Here is a 16386-nt window from a genome sequence, read left to right as displayed (position 1 = left end):
GATTAAAAAAAAAACACATTTATGTTCACCAGTAATGGTGGAGATGTTTTGTAGTCGTGGTGGGTGGTGAGTGGGGGTGGGCTTGGTGGTGGGAGGTGGGGGTAGTAGGGAGTGAGGGTGGATGGTGTGGGGTAGGGGTTGGTGGTGAAGAGTGGGGATGGGTGGTGTGGGGTAGGAATTAGTGGTGGGAAGTGGGGATGGGTGGTATGGGATGGGATTGGTGGTGGGGTGGGGGTCGTGGAGAGTGAGGGGTTGGAGTGGGAGGGTGGGTGGGTGGTGAGGTAGGGTTGGAGTGGAGAGTGGGTGGGTTTAGGGTTGAGGTGGAAGGTTGGGATTGGGGTTGGGGTTGGAGCTGGTGATAAAAAAAGTTTTATACAAAAATGTCTCTTAATGATATTAAGACTTGATTCAAGATCCTAATGATTAAGACCTTCAAACCCAATAAGTGCTTAGATCTTAATGCAAACAAATGCACTTAATGGCTTAAGGTCTGAACCATTCAGATTCAGACCTTCAATAAGTGCAAACAAATGAGGCCTCAGTCTGCAAATAGTTTTAATAAGGAAATTAATGGGTATCACTGGAATGTAACATTAAATTATTACATTGACCTTGTGAATTAGACAATATGCCTATGTGATTATTGATTTGGATCATTAAATTGAAATATTATACTGGAGTAAAGTTTTAGTTGTGTGTACAATATTATTGGTTGGTATTTATTTTTACAGGAAGTACTAATAATTGATAGAGTATTTATTTTACTTTGTGTGTCATTCCATTTGAAGATATGGATAACTCTCAGAGTAAGCTTAGATTAAAATCCAGTTATGAAGAAATCGGTTTTATTGATTCTGCTACTACACACACGATATTCAAAGACAATATTTTTCTCATTTACTTATGGGTAAGGCAAATGTTAATACTATTTATGGTAGTACTAATTTGATAGAAGGCTCCGGAAGAGCCATCATAATTTTGCCTAAGGGGACAAAACTTGTTATAAACGATGCTATGTTCTCTCCTAAGTCCCGAAGGAACTTACTAAGTTTTAAAGATATCCGTCAAAAAGGATACCACATTAAAATAATGGATGAGATGAATCTTGAATTTATTGGTATCACCAAGGATGTCTCTGGCCAGAAAGTTGTTACAGAAACGTTTCTTGCTTTGTCTTCTAGCTTATATTGGACAAAAATTGATGTGATTGAGGCACACTCTGTAGTAAACCTGAAGTTTATCGACTACCACGCTTGTACTTGCATGATCGATCGACCGGGACACCTGTGATCTATAATGACGAGACTAATTATAGAAATTCAAATGGGCATCCATTAAAGAACCTGAAGATTCTTTTAAATAATGAATTTTCTTGTCCTTCTTGTTATCAAGGCAAGTTAATTATAAGGCATCACCTATAAAGGTTGGATTTGAATTGTCACGCCCCGAACCATGGCCTAAGCGTAACACGACACTCGGTGCCTAACTGCATATGACAGAGCGAATCCATAGGCTAGCTGAATCAACATGTGATATCAAAACATGCTAAAATAAGGAAATAAGACTACCACATGTTGATCTATTAAAGAAGTCTGGCTGAAATTTATAAAATACGAAAATACTGTTTAAGTCTAAAATATCTTAAATTAATGCCAACAAGGCTAACACATCAAAGTCTGCTAATATATGACTGACTAGACTATGTCTATGAAGCCTCTAATGAATACTAAAAAAATAATTGTCTAAAACTAGAAAGATCAAAGTGTGATAACGTCCCTATGAACTCGGGGCTCACCACACACTCGATACGAGTGGGGGCCCTAGCTTAGCTGATCGTCAACTCCGTATATCGTTGTCAGATCTCAAGCAATGAAAAGGACATCGCACATTTTAATCAGCATCGGTATGTAAAACAAACCGAAAGAAAAAACTCGTAAGCATCAAACCGAAACCGATAATCGAATCGAACAAACAAGTAAAGATATGAATACTTCCTCAAGCTTTCGAACGAAGAATCACCCGTATAATCGTAAATATAACCGTGCCTGGTTAAGGCCCAAATAACGTGCACAAAAATCGTGGCCTCTGCCCAAGCAATACGTATGCATAAACTATGGCTTCCGTGGCCCAAAAATACAGACATACGTGATCAACATTAAGCAATTTATGACATCGAGACCGAGTTATAACCGATAGCATGATAACTATTTCTGATTATAGAACTTAAGCCAATAATCGATTATAAGTACCGAGACTACGTGATGTCAATACACAAGTCTATAATGATTACGCATCGAGTTCATTTTTTTCCAAAACGATAACTACGAATTATGAAACTATAACCCTAAGATAACGATTCTATAACTAGTCACACTAGGCTAAACCGTATTCGAGTTAAATTAACGATAAGCAATGTCGTAACGAGGCGTAGGGAGAATCATGAACATTCCCTAATGTAGATAGTTAGCCTCACATACCTGTATATGCTCCAAAATTTGCAACAAAGGTCTGAACTTTGAGAAGAATCCCAAAAGCCTAAGTCTTGAACCCTTATATGAGTTTTCTTGAAAACCCTAGGTTAAGAACAATGAATTATTGCTTAATGTTCATAGAAATATGTTAGAATCCATTTGGAATAGGTTAGGATTGCTTACCTTAGTGTTCTTGGTGATGGATAAGAGAAAGGTGTTGTTCGGGGTTCGAAAGAACTCGAAAAATAAGAAAATAAAATTGAGTCCACGTATTTATATTGTTCACTGAAGCGGGCGAAGTACCGGGGCCAAGTACGTCCCGTACCTGGAATGTCAAATTCCAGTGAGTAGCTAATTTTCCTGGCGAAGTACCGGACAGAAGTACGTCCCATCCTTCCAAGTGCGTCCCGCACTTGGATCCCGTACTTTGAAGTACTACCCGCACTTGAAAGGACTTTGAAGTACGACCCGCACCTGAAAAATTCCAATTTCTAGCTCCAACACTTCTGTCTGATTTTTCTAAGTCTAAAATCTTGGTCAAAGTTTAAGTTAAAGGTCTGAGGTATTACATGAATCCCCTTAATTTTTGAAACGTATACATGGGGATATTTGTGGACCTATTCACCCACCTAGTGGATCATTTAGATATTTTATGGTCCTAATAGATTTTTCTTCTAGATGGTCTCATGTGTGCCTACTAACATCTCGCAACCTGGCGTTTGCGAAATTATTGGTACAAATAATTCGATTACGGACACAGTTTTCTGATAATCTGATAAAATCTATTCGCCTTGCTAATGCTGCAGAGTTTTCCTCCCAAGCATTTAATGATTATTGTTTATCAATTGGGATAAGAGTTAAACACCTTGTAGCTCATGTTCACACCCAAAATGGCCTTGCAGAATCATTAATTAAACATCTGCAGTTGATTGCAAGACCATTACTTATGAAAACGAGGTTGCCCACGTCTGTTTGGGGTCATACTATTTTGCATGCAGTAACACTTATTTGTCTAAGACTAACAAATTATCATAAATTTTCTCCGCTGCAATTGGTTTTGGGTCAAGAACCTAATATATCCCATCTAAGAATTTTTAGATGTGCCGTATATGTGCCTGTAGCACCACCACTTCACACCAAGATGGATCCCCAAAGAAGATTAGGAATATATGTTGGGTTTGAATCGCCCTCTATTATTCGCTACCTTGAGCCATTAACAGGAGATTTGTTCACTGCTCGATTTACAGATTGTCGATTTGATGAGATAATTTTCTCAAAATTAAGGGGAGAGAATAATGAAATAAAAAGGAAAATTTTGTGGAATAATCCATCATTATCTTATCTTGATCCATGCGCTTCTATTTGTGAGCAAGAGGTCCAAAAGATTATTCACTTGCAAAAAATAGCAAATCAAATGCCAGACGTATTTACATATTTGAAAAAGATTACCAAATCACATATCCTTACAGAGAGTGTCCCAATTCACATTGATATCCCAGTAGGACCATCTACTAGTGTTATAGCAACGTAGTCCAAAGACGCTTTGAAGCGTGGTAGACCATTGGGTTCTAAGGATCGAAATCCTAGAAAAAGAAAAATAAATGGTCAAGATGACACTACGAAAAGAACCTAATAAAGAAATTCAAGATTTGAACAATACTGATATTCTTGAAGAAATCAATGAGCAAGAGACTCAAGAAAATGAGGAAATATCAATTAATCCAATTGATGTTGGGACTAATTTGAATCGATTAGAAATAAATATGGATTATGTCTTTGCTTATAACGTTGCAACAAGAATTATGCAAGACAGTGAGGATCTTGAACCCCAATCTGTTAAAGAATACCGAGAAAGATGTGATTGGCCAAAGTGGCAAGAGGCAATTCAATCAGAGTTAAACTCGCTTAACAAACAGGAAGTTTTTGGATCCGTACTCCAAACACCTAAGGGTATTAAACCTGTTGGTTATAAATGGGGTTTTGTGCGAAAAAGAAATGACAAAAATGAGATACAAAGATATAAGACACGCCTCGTTGCACAAGGATTTTCACAAAAGCCTGGTGTCGATTATGAATAGACGTACTCACCCGTTATGGATGCAATAACGTTACGTTATCTCATTAGTTTCACTATCCATGAGAGACTTGAGATGCATTTGATGGATGTGGTTACAACCTATCTCTATGGATCACTTGAAAATGAAATATACATGAAAATCCCTAAAGGATTTAAAATGCCTGAAGCATGTAGTTCAAAGACTCGAGAAATGTATTCAATTAGATTGCAAAGATCATTGTATGGTCTGACGCAATCCGGACGCATGTGGTATAACCGTCTTAGTGAGTATTTGCTGAAGGAAGAATATACAAATGATGCCATTTGCCCATGTATTTTTATAAAGAAAAAAATATCGGAGTTTGTTGTACTTGCTGTATATGTTGACGACATAAACCTTATTAGAACTCCTGTAGAGCTCAAAAAGGCAATTGGTTATTTAAAGAAGGAATTTGAAATGAAAGATCTTAGAAAGACAAAATTATGCATTTGTTTGCAAATTGAACATTTGACAAATGGTATCTTTGTCCATCAATCATTACCTATCTGAGAGAAAGTGTTGAAACGATTTTATATAGATGAAGCACATCCATTAAGTACTCCCACGGTTGTTCGATCACTTGATGTGAATAAAGATCCATTCCGATCTCAAGAAAAGAATGAGGAAATTCTTGGTCCTGAAGTACCATATGTTAGTGCAATTGGTGCGCTAATGTATCTTGCCAATGCAACAAGGCCTGCCATATTATTTTTAGTCAATGTGTTAGCGAGATATAGTTGTGCTCCTACGAGGAGACATTGGAACATAATTAAACACATATTGAGGTATCTCAAAGGGACTATCGATTTGGGCTTATTTATTCTAATAATCGTTAAAGCCCCGATCTTGTTGGTTATGCCGATGCAAGGTATTTATCGACCCACAAGTTTAGATCTCAAACAAGCTATGTGTTTATATGTGGGGGTGCTGCCATATCTTGGCGATCTACAAAGCAGTCTATTGTAGCTACCTCATCAAATCATGTTGAGATGATAGTAATTCATGAAGCAAGCCGAGAAGTTGTGTGGCTGAGGTCAATGATACATCTCATTCGAGAAAAGTGTGGTTTGAAATGTGACAAAATACCCACAATCTTACGAAGATAATGGAGCATCGTATTGCTTTTTTCAATGAAGGAGGATTCATCAAAGGAGATAGGACAAAGCACAGTTCACCAAAATTGTTCTTCACATACGAGCTCCGAAACAACGGTGATATCAACGCGCAACAGATTCGTTCAAGTGATGTTATGGCTGAATTGTTCACTAAGTCTCTACCAACTATAACTTTCTAGAAGATGACGATATTCTTATCTTATCCATTCACGATGTTTACCTACCTTCGACACACAGGGTGTGTTTGGTATGAAGAAAAATATTTTCAATTTTAATATTTAGTTGGTCAAAATATTTTCTTTAGGAAACAACTTCCTTAAAAATAAGAAAAAAATCTTCCCTAATGGAAATATGGAAAACAAGTTTTATAAGTGGCATTCCAAGTTCATTGTCTTCTCCCTAACCACCCAATGCCCCAAACCCCCAACTCTTGACCAATCCAACCCCCGCCATACCCGAACCCAAAATCTACCCTATCCCACCTTCATAGTGTTTTGCTAAATTACATATAAATATTTTTGCATACTTACCAAACACTAGAAAATAAGTAAGAAACTCAATTATTTTTCATGCCAACACACCCACAGACTATTAAGCGAAATCATTTTCTCTTTTTTTTTTTTTTTTTTTTTTTCCCCTTAAATATTCCAAACCACCCGTTATTTTTTGCGTGAAACACATGAACACTCATGTGATGACTTTGCTTCTACTCTGAGGGTAAAATAGTAATTCGCCATAGCCATATCATTGTGAATGAAAATAACAAATGCAAATAAATTTCCGTCAACTCCACGTCTCTTCTCCGATCTCTACCTTCTTCCCTTATCCAAAAAACCCTCAGAATTCCACTCCCTAAAGTTTCAATTTCGTCTGTTAAACCCCTAAATTTGACCCTTTTTTCTGAAAGACGTCCTTCAAAATCTGCAATTGGTTGTTGTGGTATTGGCGATGTTATTAGAGGAGCTGGTGAAGTCAATTGAGATGTGGTTGAAGCTAATCAAGAAGCCTCAAGAGTACATTGACCCGACTCTTGACCCGGTTCTGTTAGTTCCGGGTATTGCCGGGTCGATCCTTAACGCTGTTGATAAGAAAACGGGTCGGACCGAGCGGGTTTGGGTCAGGATACTTGGTGCTGATCATGAGTTTTGTGACAAGTTGTGGTGTCGTTTTGACCCTAAAACTGGTAATAATTTCAGTTTTGAGTCCTTTTTTGTGTATTGGATTTTCAAAGGGAATATTGTAGTTATTGATAATTTCTGATGCTAATGCTCTTAAAGGTTGAATTTTGATGTTTATCCCCTTCAAAAAAAAAAGGGGGGTGGGAGGCGAATTAGCTCATACTGCCTCCGTTTCCAACTTGACTGGGCACGGAGTTTAACAAAGAAGAAGATTTTAAAACTTGTGGTCCTAAATGAGTCACATATATATTTTGTGTAGCTATAAATCGTAAATTGTTTCCAAATATAGAAAGAGGCCATTCTTTTTGGCACGGACTAATAAGGAAATAGGTTCACATAAATTGAAACAGAGGGAGTATTTACGCCACGTAGCCCATATTTTGAGTTTGTTACCCGGTTTAGCTCATATTTTGTGTATAAACGCCTTTTATATACTAATCCCTACATTTCAAAATGTTTGTTTGGTTTTGACTTGATACGAAGTTTAAGAAAGAAAAGAACTTTTGAATCTTGTGATTTTAAACTAAAGATATGTTGAATGTATCAAAATGGCTTTTGATCTTGTGGTTTTAAACATGCTATGTGGAAAGTTGAAATCAAAGAGTAGCCAAAAAAGGAAAGAGCCATTCTTTTTTAAATGGACTAAAAAGGAAAGTATGACAGACATTTTGAAACAGGGGGAGTACATTATGTAGAATGCTTTGCCCCAGGTATAATGTACATTGGGCTACGTGGCGTAATATTTTATGTTGGGCTGTATATTTTTGAAATTTTCTCAGAAAAAAAAAAAAAGGGAAGAAGAAGCTGAGTTTTAGGTGTTAATTTTCCTGATTTATCTTTGCCTTTTTGGGTGTTATGCAACAGGTAAAACTGCAAATTTAGATCCTGACACAAGTATTGAGGTCCCGGAAGACAGATATGGACTATATGCTATTGATAATTTGGATCCTGACATGGTTAGCTGCCTTATAGATTATACTATGCGTAATCATTGTGTTGAAATTGTTAGAAGGCTTATTTATTGATTCATTAGTGCTTATTATTTGTAAACCCACATATAAATTCAGATTGGGGCGGTGCAGAAATTTGTGCCAATGACAAATCCAAATAACTGTTTTGTCTTATTTCAAGAGCTTTCTCACAAACTACACTATAAAGTAATTATAGATTGGGGTATTACGTGCTGAGTCAGTATAAGGAGGGATGCAAATTGGGATTTACCAAAGAGAGGGAAGCAACCAAACTTGCTTTTCGCTTCTAAGTTCTTGTAAGATCCTAAGTAACGTTTATTCTGAATAATGGAGTATTCCTGTAGACTGGTATATGTATTTAAAGGTAATACTTCAAGTCTTCATGCATTGGATTGGTCAGGTGTGGTAGATCTTCGACTTGATTTTCAGCTAAGAGATTTCCAGTAAGTCCTATCTAGTTAGAGATGGAGCAAGGACAATTAATTTCTTTCATCTATTGATCATGTACTAATCGAAGGGGATAAGTGAATGCATACCAAAGGGGACACATTACGGTATTTAGAAATGAACACAGTAAAAAGTGTGATAATTCATTGAAGAAGTCAGACTGATTTTCTTTTCAGTTTGTTGAAAAGATAAAGTTATCACGAAGAGGAGTCATTTTATAAAGTTCCTTACCACTAAGGTTGACATGTGGTAAAATGCAGTAAGATTGGATCCTTGTGATGTTTAGGAAAAATAAACGGTAAGGGGGACTGGAATGGACTGGGGGCAGGACAAAAGTACTAAAATGCTAAAACCCTCGAGTAGAGGAGAGAATGAAGGGTTTGTGTCGGGCAGCCATTTATCTTTTTCTTAATGATTTTCTAAGTACTAAAGGCAGTAGTAGCTTTATATGCTAAGATATTTAAGAGCCTCAATACAGTAATGACTTTTATGACATCAGAAGTTTGACACTTTGCCTCGTCCTCTTCTGCAGATTATTGGGTCTGATTGTGTGTATTATTTCCATGATATGATAGCTGAGATGCTCAGCTGGGGTTACCAAGAAGGAAAAACACTTTTTGGGTTTGGCTATGATTTCCGCCAAAGCAACAGGTAGCTGCTGGTCATTTTTTTAGATATTCAACATGACTTCCAGTAAAAAATTTCCATGTTTAACTATTTTCCTAATATTGAATATTAGTACTAATTTTCTGTGTTTCTCAATCCTCCTTGAAGAAATGAAGCAGAGATATGTCTTTAAGCTCTAATCTCTTTGATAACAATATTTGGGCGAGGTTAATAACCACATACTGTCAATGTGGTGTTTCTCCATTATCATTACTTGATGTTGTTTACTATCTAAATTTAGTTGGTGACTCAGACATTGTTCTGTCTAGTTTGAATTGTTACCGATGTATTATCTTCTGTGTTTAATTAATACGTTCCATATGTTTATTATTGCTGAAAATTTTCCTTTTTCCTTTTCAATTTTTCTTCAGGCTTCAGGAAACAATGGAGAATTTTGCTCAAAAGCTAGAATCCATACATACTGCATCAGGAGGCAAAAAGATAAACATCATTAGTCATTCTATGGGTGGTCTTCTGGTTAAATGTTTCATGGCTCTCCACAGTGATGTAAAGCCCCTTTCACCTTTCTTTTTGCCGTTTCTTCTTCATTTCCTAACCATTCGTATTGGCCCAAAAATAGTATCTTGTAATGGCTGTTGTATTTGCAGATCTTTGAAAAGTATGTGAAGAATTGGATTGCAGTAGCTGCACCATTCCAAGGTAAGTAGCTCTTTTGTCTTTGCTAGTAAGCTGCATTTATCCGAATGATGTCCCCATGCTTTATAGTTAGGCAAGGTATATATTTCAAATTTAACTATTCTAAGATTGCTTCTGAAGTTTTAGTTTTATCTATCTATCCATATACATGTAAGTACAGATACACTTCCAAATCTATATACATGTAAATAAGGATGCTTCCCCCCCCCCCCCCCCCCCCACCCCCCACACTGTTGCCCTCACTCTTTTATTTTTAGGGCCTTGGGGGGGACGGCAGCTAAGAAAATAGATGTATTACTAATGAAGTATTGCTCACTGCGTCGTTGAGCTAGGGAAACGAATCATGCTAGCTTCCTCATTACATTCTAAATTACGCCGGAGAGCTAAAAGAACTTAAACATCCATTACTTATATCCCAACTCATTTACATCAGCAACTTTTCCATCGGTCTTTTTTTCTGTTTCTTAAAAGAGAGGTAACAACTTTTCCGTCAGTATAATTATGCCATTATCAATTTGGTGTGGAACCTAATTTCAAAAAAAAAAAAAAAATGGTGTGGAACCTTAGACCTGCAGGGGAAAATATCCAATCTCTTAGGCCATAGTTTTGGAATTAAAATTTAGTGTTTGTTTCTTAGTTCCTATTTTCCAGTTTCTTGTAACTCAATTCTCCGGGCTCCTTTTTTGTCCTTTTTCTGATAGTAAGCTAATCAATTAGTGGTGCCAACTTTTGTTCATGGTGTTCTTTTCTGTCTTACTGTTTTTCAATTGATATTCTGTTTGATTTGATTCGTCTATGCGGTTGATCACATTACAGGCGCACCTGGGTATATTACCTCTGCATTATTGAATGGAACGTCATTTGTGCATGGGTGGGAAGAGAGGTTTTTCATATCAAAATGGAGTATGCATCAGCTGGTTTGTATTTCCGTGCCACTTGAATTGCACTATGATCAATTTTCCCTTCTCTCTTTCCTCAGTCCATTTGCGTGTTTAGATTCCTTGCCCCATTTTGTAAGCCAATTGAGTACCCTGTTCAATCATTATCAAATTAGTCAGTTTTCTTCTTTGTTTCTGCCATCTTCTGGGATTTTGTTGTCTAGATTCTTACGTATTGTTTTTTTTTTTTTTTTTAATAAAGCTAGATTCTTATATATTGTATATGTTGGTCGACGTAAAAATGTAATTAATGATAGGCCGAGGAGTTCCTTTGCATATTTTTGGAGGCTTTAAGTTTCTTAATTTGATTTAACCCACAGTGCTACTCATACCTTATAAGGGGTAGTTTTGGTGATAATATAGTCTCCATTCATCTAATTATTAGGTGTGCCATTTGTCGTTTTCTTGGATAATTTCTTTGATCTATTTATTGGTTAGAATTCAATTGCATATTATGGCATGCATTGTTGGGAATTTGTCTTGCAACATGGGCAAGTGGCTACTCCGTTTATAATTTTGTTAGCAAAATATTACTTTCTCGGATAAATCAGTTACATCTGATATTTGGACTTGCAGTTGATTGAGTGTCCGTCAATATACGAATTAATGGGGTGTCCTGATTTCCAATGGGAACATCCGTCAGTTTTAGAAATTTGGAAGGAAAAATCTAACAGCAATGGAGAATCCACCGTTGTACTTGAGTCTTACTCTCCAATGGAAGCTGTATCAGTGTATGAGCGAGCTCTTTCAAACAACAAGGTGAGCTGGCCGTGGACTAGTATGTGAAACAATTTATACTGAAAAGCTGGTCAGTTCCTGAGGTCTCCCCATTGCAGGGTTTCTGGATAGGTCATAGACTTATCATCATTGAAGTACAAATGATGGCGAAAAAATTTGTACCTTATTATTGTTGTTCTTGTTGTTTCATCCCTTTGGAAGTTGAAGAGGAAACTATAAAATCATTTATCCCTGTCTTTGCAGGTTAATTATAATGGTGAAAAAATTTCTTTGCCATTCAATCTGGAACTTTTGAAGTGGGCTAACAAGACCCGAGAGATTTTGTGCCATGCAAAGGTTCCTGATAAAGTTAAGTTCTACAACATCTATGGGACCAACAATGAGACGCCACATAGTGTCTGGTACTATTTTCTTTCTTAAATATTTGTATCTCAATCTTTTACTGTGTATAGTTCAAAATTCATGAGAATCTGGTCACTCAATTGGCTTCTTTGCAGTTATGGAAGTCAGAATGCACCCATTTCTGATCTTCAACAATTACCATTTATCCAGGTAAAATTGTTTTATTTGACTTTGCAATGGGCAGACTAGATACTGAATTATGTAGCTTCATCTTTTCTTATTATTTTTTCACACTGCCTCAGTGACTCGCATTTTTCTATGTATTTTCGCAGTCTAACTACATATCGGTTGATGGAGATGGTACAGTACCAACAGAATCTGCGAAGGTATACTACATTCTACATTTTGCCTCTTGTAGTCGTGATATGAATCTTTTTATTATTTCACTGCTTGAGAGATCTTCAATAGTACTTTAGACCAACTTGTACTTTCTCTTTTGCTTGTCAAATTGGAACCAATGTATCATTGGACGTGGTATGTGTTGTTTTTAACTTTAAAGGCCTCACAGTTCCTTTCTTGATCTAGTGCTACATTTTCTGCTTGGACTTGGGATATAGTATGGGGAGAAATGGAAGGACCAAAAGAAAGGCGTATATTTGGTTATACCAGATTCTTTAGCCTAAGTCCTTTCATGTATTCTTAACATGTTACGTTGGAGGGTTAATCTGTGATATAAAAGTTTCTCATTTTTGTCATCGTTGCCTCTCTAAAGATATTAATTTGCACAGATTTTAGTTTTAGCTATATGCCTATGGTTATATACTTGTATATATCTGTGCCGTGCTTGCTTATCAAATAGAGAGAGATTTTTGCCTTGCGTTGTTTTGTCTAATATCCTTTCATTTCCTGCTTTTGGATGTTGAAATCTGAACAAAGTTCACTTTGAATAAGAGAGCTCTGTTGAAAACTAAGTACCTTCCTGGACCAGGCTGTTTTTTGCCTTTTACTCCTGGTAAGAGAGAGAGAGAGAGAGAGAGAGAGACTATAAACATTCAGGCAGTGATGTGTTACCAGGAAGACATGGATTCTCGATGAATTTCCTCTGGTGCCTCAGATGTCTGAGCTAGTGCTGTTTAACGGCTGCCAGCACAAGGTTCCTGTCAAAAGGATAAAAAAGAAAAAAGAAAAAAAGGAAGTTGTCCTTAAAGTTGATTTAAATTTAAAACTGTGGCCACCATTGGATTTTTCAGCTAACCTACCCTGCACAATGGAAGAATTGATCGTTTACTCTGCTTGTATAGCCATCTGATCCTGACGAATGTTAAAGGTATATGGTTTAATGTGCTAATATCCTTTTTGGCAGGCTGATGGGCTTAATGCAGAAGCTAGGGTTGGAATCCCTGGGGATCACAGAGGAATCATCTGTGACCGCCATGTGTTTAGAGTGGTCAAGCACTGGTTAAGAGCAGATCATGATCCTTATTACAATCCAATCAACGATTATGTTATCCTACCTACTGGATTTGACATTGAAAGGCACCATCACGAGAAAGGCTTGGATGTAACCTCTCTTAGAGAGGAATGGGAAATTGTTTCAGAAAGCCAGGATGGCGAAGAGAATGCAGCTAGCGGAAAGCCAAAGGTGGGTTCTATATCTGTCTCTCATGTTGGAGGTGACAAAACTACATGGGAAGAAGCCCACGCCACTGTCATTGTCCACCCTAAAAGTGAAGGTAAGCAGCATGTTGAGCTAAATGCCATGGCTGTCTCTGCAAGTGCTTGAAACTTAATTTTACCACGAGGTTGAAGGGGCTCCTTTGTGGTGTATCTCTCTGCCTGTTCTGGGGGCGATTCGTTCTGTACATACGAACTAGTTGTATTCCTTAACTCTCAAGCAATGAAGCGCTGAACATAACCGTGTATATGTGTATGTATATGTACATATTAATATAATCAAGTATGTACTGTGGATCAGTCAAATAAGTGACTTGGTTTCTTGCTTACTTGTTACTTTAAATACCAATGTCAAATGTGAAACCACTGCATGTCTTGATGATGTAATTTCAACTGTGTATTAGTTCAAAATTCAGGTTGATGACTGTTATAGGCTCAGTGAGTCGCTCTCTTTAAGAATCATAAATCTTTGCATGTGTTTGTGAAGGAACTTGTTTTTCATGAAGAAATCATTTTTTGACGTATGCTTACTGAAAAACATTTGTTTATTTCAAAAGTATAAAGTTTTAACTCATTTATTGGGAAAAAGGTCATTTACAAGTACCTCAACCCGTACCCTGTATTACTTGCTCTAGCTAGTACTTGGTCATTACTATCTATTTTAAATTTTTTAAAAAAATCATCAATCCATAGCGCTATCCAAAAAAGGATCATCAATGTTTTTATAGAATATTTCACTTTTCAACTAAACAGTGAAAACATTTTTCAAGAAATAATCTCCACGTACATTTTCCTTCCATGAAGTCACTGAAAGTTTCAAATTTTAAGGGGAAAGTTGCTAACCAAATTAATGATACTTCAAAAGTGCGTTCGCACATGATACCAGAACTTTTGCCGGTTGTCCCTAGTATAGTTGTGTAGCAAATGATTCTCTTTGTTATTCTATTCTAACTTGGGCATTTTTAAATCACGGTCTAGACTGAAATTGTATGAAAAAATATTAAATCAAGGTGTAAAATCCTTTTTTTTTTTTTGGGCAATTAAGAGGAACTTTATATTACCAATATGACTAAGTTGTACAAAGGTCAAAAACTGTTATGGCCTAGCAGCCAAACAGTTGCCAGGCTAACCACTATTACATCAAAATGACGGCGACAACAACATACCCAGTGTAGTTTCACAAGTGGGTTTTGGGGAGGGAAGGATGTACGCCGACCTTACATCTATCCTTGTGGGGGTAGAGAGTAGGGGTGGGCATGGTATGGTATATACAGATTACCATACTGAAATCGAAATTTCTTATACCATGGTTTTGGTATTATGATACTTGGTACGGTATTTGGTGTACATTTTTAAAAAGTTTGGTATTCGGTATTTATAAATAATATACCGAAAAACCGAATACCATATCGAAGTATATAATTACATGCATATACAAGTCATATATATTAGCATTTTAATATTAACAAATATATAAACAAGTATTAGTACAAAATTAATTGTTTAAACGTTGAAATTTTGATTAATCTATGTTAATTGAAATGCCCTTTTGTGTAATTGATTTACAAAGGGGATTAATTGTGCTTCTTTTGAATATATTTACATGTGTAAGGTGTTGGTACAATATAATTGAGACGTTTCTTGAATAGCCGAAGTCGTAATTATCTATTATATAAGTATATGTAGGTCGAAGTCGAACAAACTATGGTTACCGATTTACCGTACCGAAAAATACCGAAACCGAGCTTAAAAATACAGAACCATACCGAATTAATTTGGTATGGTAATGGTATAGTATTTTTAAAAACCAAAAACCGAAATTATCGTACCAACTTTTCAATACCGTACCATGCCCACCCCTAGTAGAAAGGCTACTTCCGATGGACTCTCAGCACAAAAACACATTACCAAAACAGGCATATGCTAAGAACAATACTAGGAAATTAAGGGTGTGTTCGGTATTAAGGAAAAACATTTTCCGGAAAATATTTTTCAATTTTCTCAAGTTTGTTTGGTCAAAAAAATTGGAAAACATTTTTTTATAGAAAAACAAGTTCCTTCAAAACGAGGATCTTCTTTAATCAAAGTAGAGAAAACAAGTCCACAATTGGCATTTCACCAACCACCCTACCACCACGGTGGTGGCACCACCCAACCCACCTCCCAACCACCAAACCCCAACAACTCCCACAACCTGCGGCAGATCTACATATCAAATTTGGGTGCTTACTAGACAAAGAGTGTGTTATTATATTGAAAATGTAAGAAAATGGAGTTATTATATTGAAAATGTAAGAAAATGGATATATAAAGTTAGCAAGCACCCAGGTAGTAAAAAGTTTTATGGATGCTTCGGCCAGTGAAAGGTGCAGGAAGGTCATGAAAGTTGGGCAGTGAGAGTTCGATTCTCACTTCTAAGTTAAAAAAACATGTCCTTTTTTAATAAACATTTTCCTTATATTATCAAGCTAGCTACTACCCTTTTTATTTTTGGCCCAATTAGATCTATTTTTTTGTTCTTTCTACTCATTTTTTTGCGCGGAGTGCCCTTCTTTTGGGGTGGTCTTTAAATTTTGCCCCTCATATTTGTGGTCTTTAAATTACGCTCTCATATTCGGTCTTTAATTTTTGCCTTTGCATTGCAACTTTGAGCTTTCGGCCGAAATAATGAGGTTCGAGTTCGAACCCCCGCTCAAGCATAAATTAAAAAAAAATCGCAAGACAAGGTTTGGGTCGCGTGTAGGCGCTCGGACCGGCATACTTTTTTGTTAAGGAATTACACATTTTACGGACCAAGCATACTGCGTTTATGGCGGACTTGGCATAAGTATGCGGTCCGCATAACTTTGATAATTCCTTCACAAAGTTATGTCATGGGGGCATACTTTTAACGGGCAAAGTATCCCGGACCAGATAACTTTGAAGGAATTATCAAAGTTATGCGGACCGCATACTTATGCCAAGTCCGCCCATAAGGCATAAGTATGCGGGTCCGCATAACTTAACTTTAACAGTAATTCCTTCACAAAGTTATGCGGTGGGGGCATACTTTTAACGGGCAAACTTTTATGCCGGATCCAAGATAAACTTTTG

General features: G+C 36.8%; 1 protein-coding gene across 1 annotated transcript; it reads left to right on the top strand.

Annotated features, from left to right (window-relative positions):
- Positions 1-6365: 6365 nt before the first annotated feature.
- On the top strand, positions 6366-13620 carry LOC132041052 (lecithin-cholesterol acyltransferase-like 4). The gene is made up of 11 exons (XM_059431806.1): positions 6366-6865; positions 7725-7816; positions 8811-8929; positions 9316-9451; positions 9553-9604; positions 10418-10518; positions 11116-11298; positions 11521-11678; positions 11775-11829; positions 11952-12005; positions 12983-13620. The coding sequence occupies exons 1-11, from the start codon at positions 6631-6633 to the stop codon at positions 13400-13402; spliced, it is 1605 nt and encodes a 534-aa protein (XP_059287789.1). The 5' UTR covers positions 6366-6630; the 3' UTR covers positions 13403-13620.
- The last annotated feature ends 2766 nt before the right edge of the window (positions 13621-16386 follow it).

The sequence above is a fragment of the Lycium ferocissimum genome, chromosome 2, assembly GCF_029784015.1.
Source record: "Lycium ferocissimum isolate CSIRO_LF1 chromosome 2, AGI_CSIRO_Lferr_CH_V1, whole genome shotgun sequence".
NCBI classification, from domain to species: domain Eukaryota; kingdom Viridiplantae; phylum Streptophyta; class Magnoliopsida; order Solanales; family Solanaceae; genus Lycium; species Lycium ferocissimum.
Note: the sequence above shows the minus strand (reverse complement) of the source record. Positions and strands in the feature narration are given on the sequence as shown.

Excerpts from the sequence above, each read along its gene's own strand:
- LOC132041052 (XM_059431806.1), top strand. The coding sequence starts at position 6,631 with ATGTTATTAGAGGAGCTGGTGAAGTCAATTGAGATGTGGTTGAAGCTA. Across the intron at positions 6,866-7,724 it reads TCGTTTTGACCCTAAAACTG|GTAAAACTGCAAATTTAGAT; the intron begins GTAATAATTTCA and ends GTTATGCAACAG. Across the intron at positions 11,299-11,520 it reads GAGCTCTTTCAAACAACAAG|GTTAATTATAATGGTGAAAA; the intron begins GTGAGCTGGCCG and ends CTGTCTTTGCAG.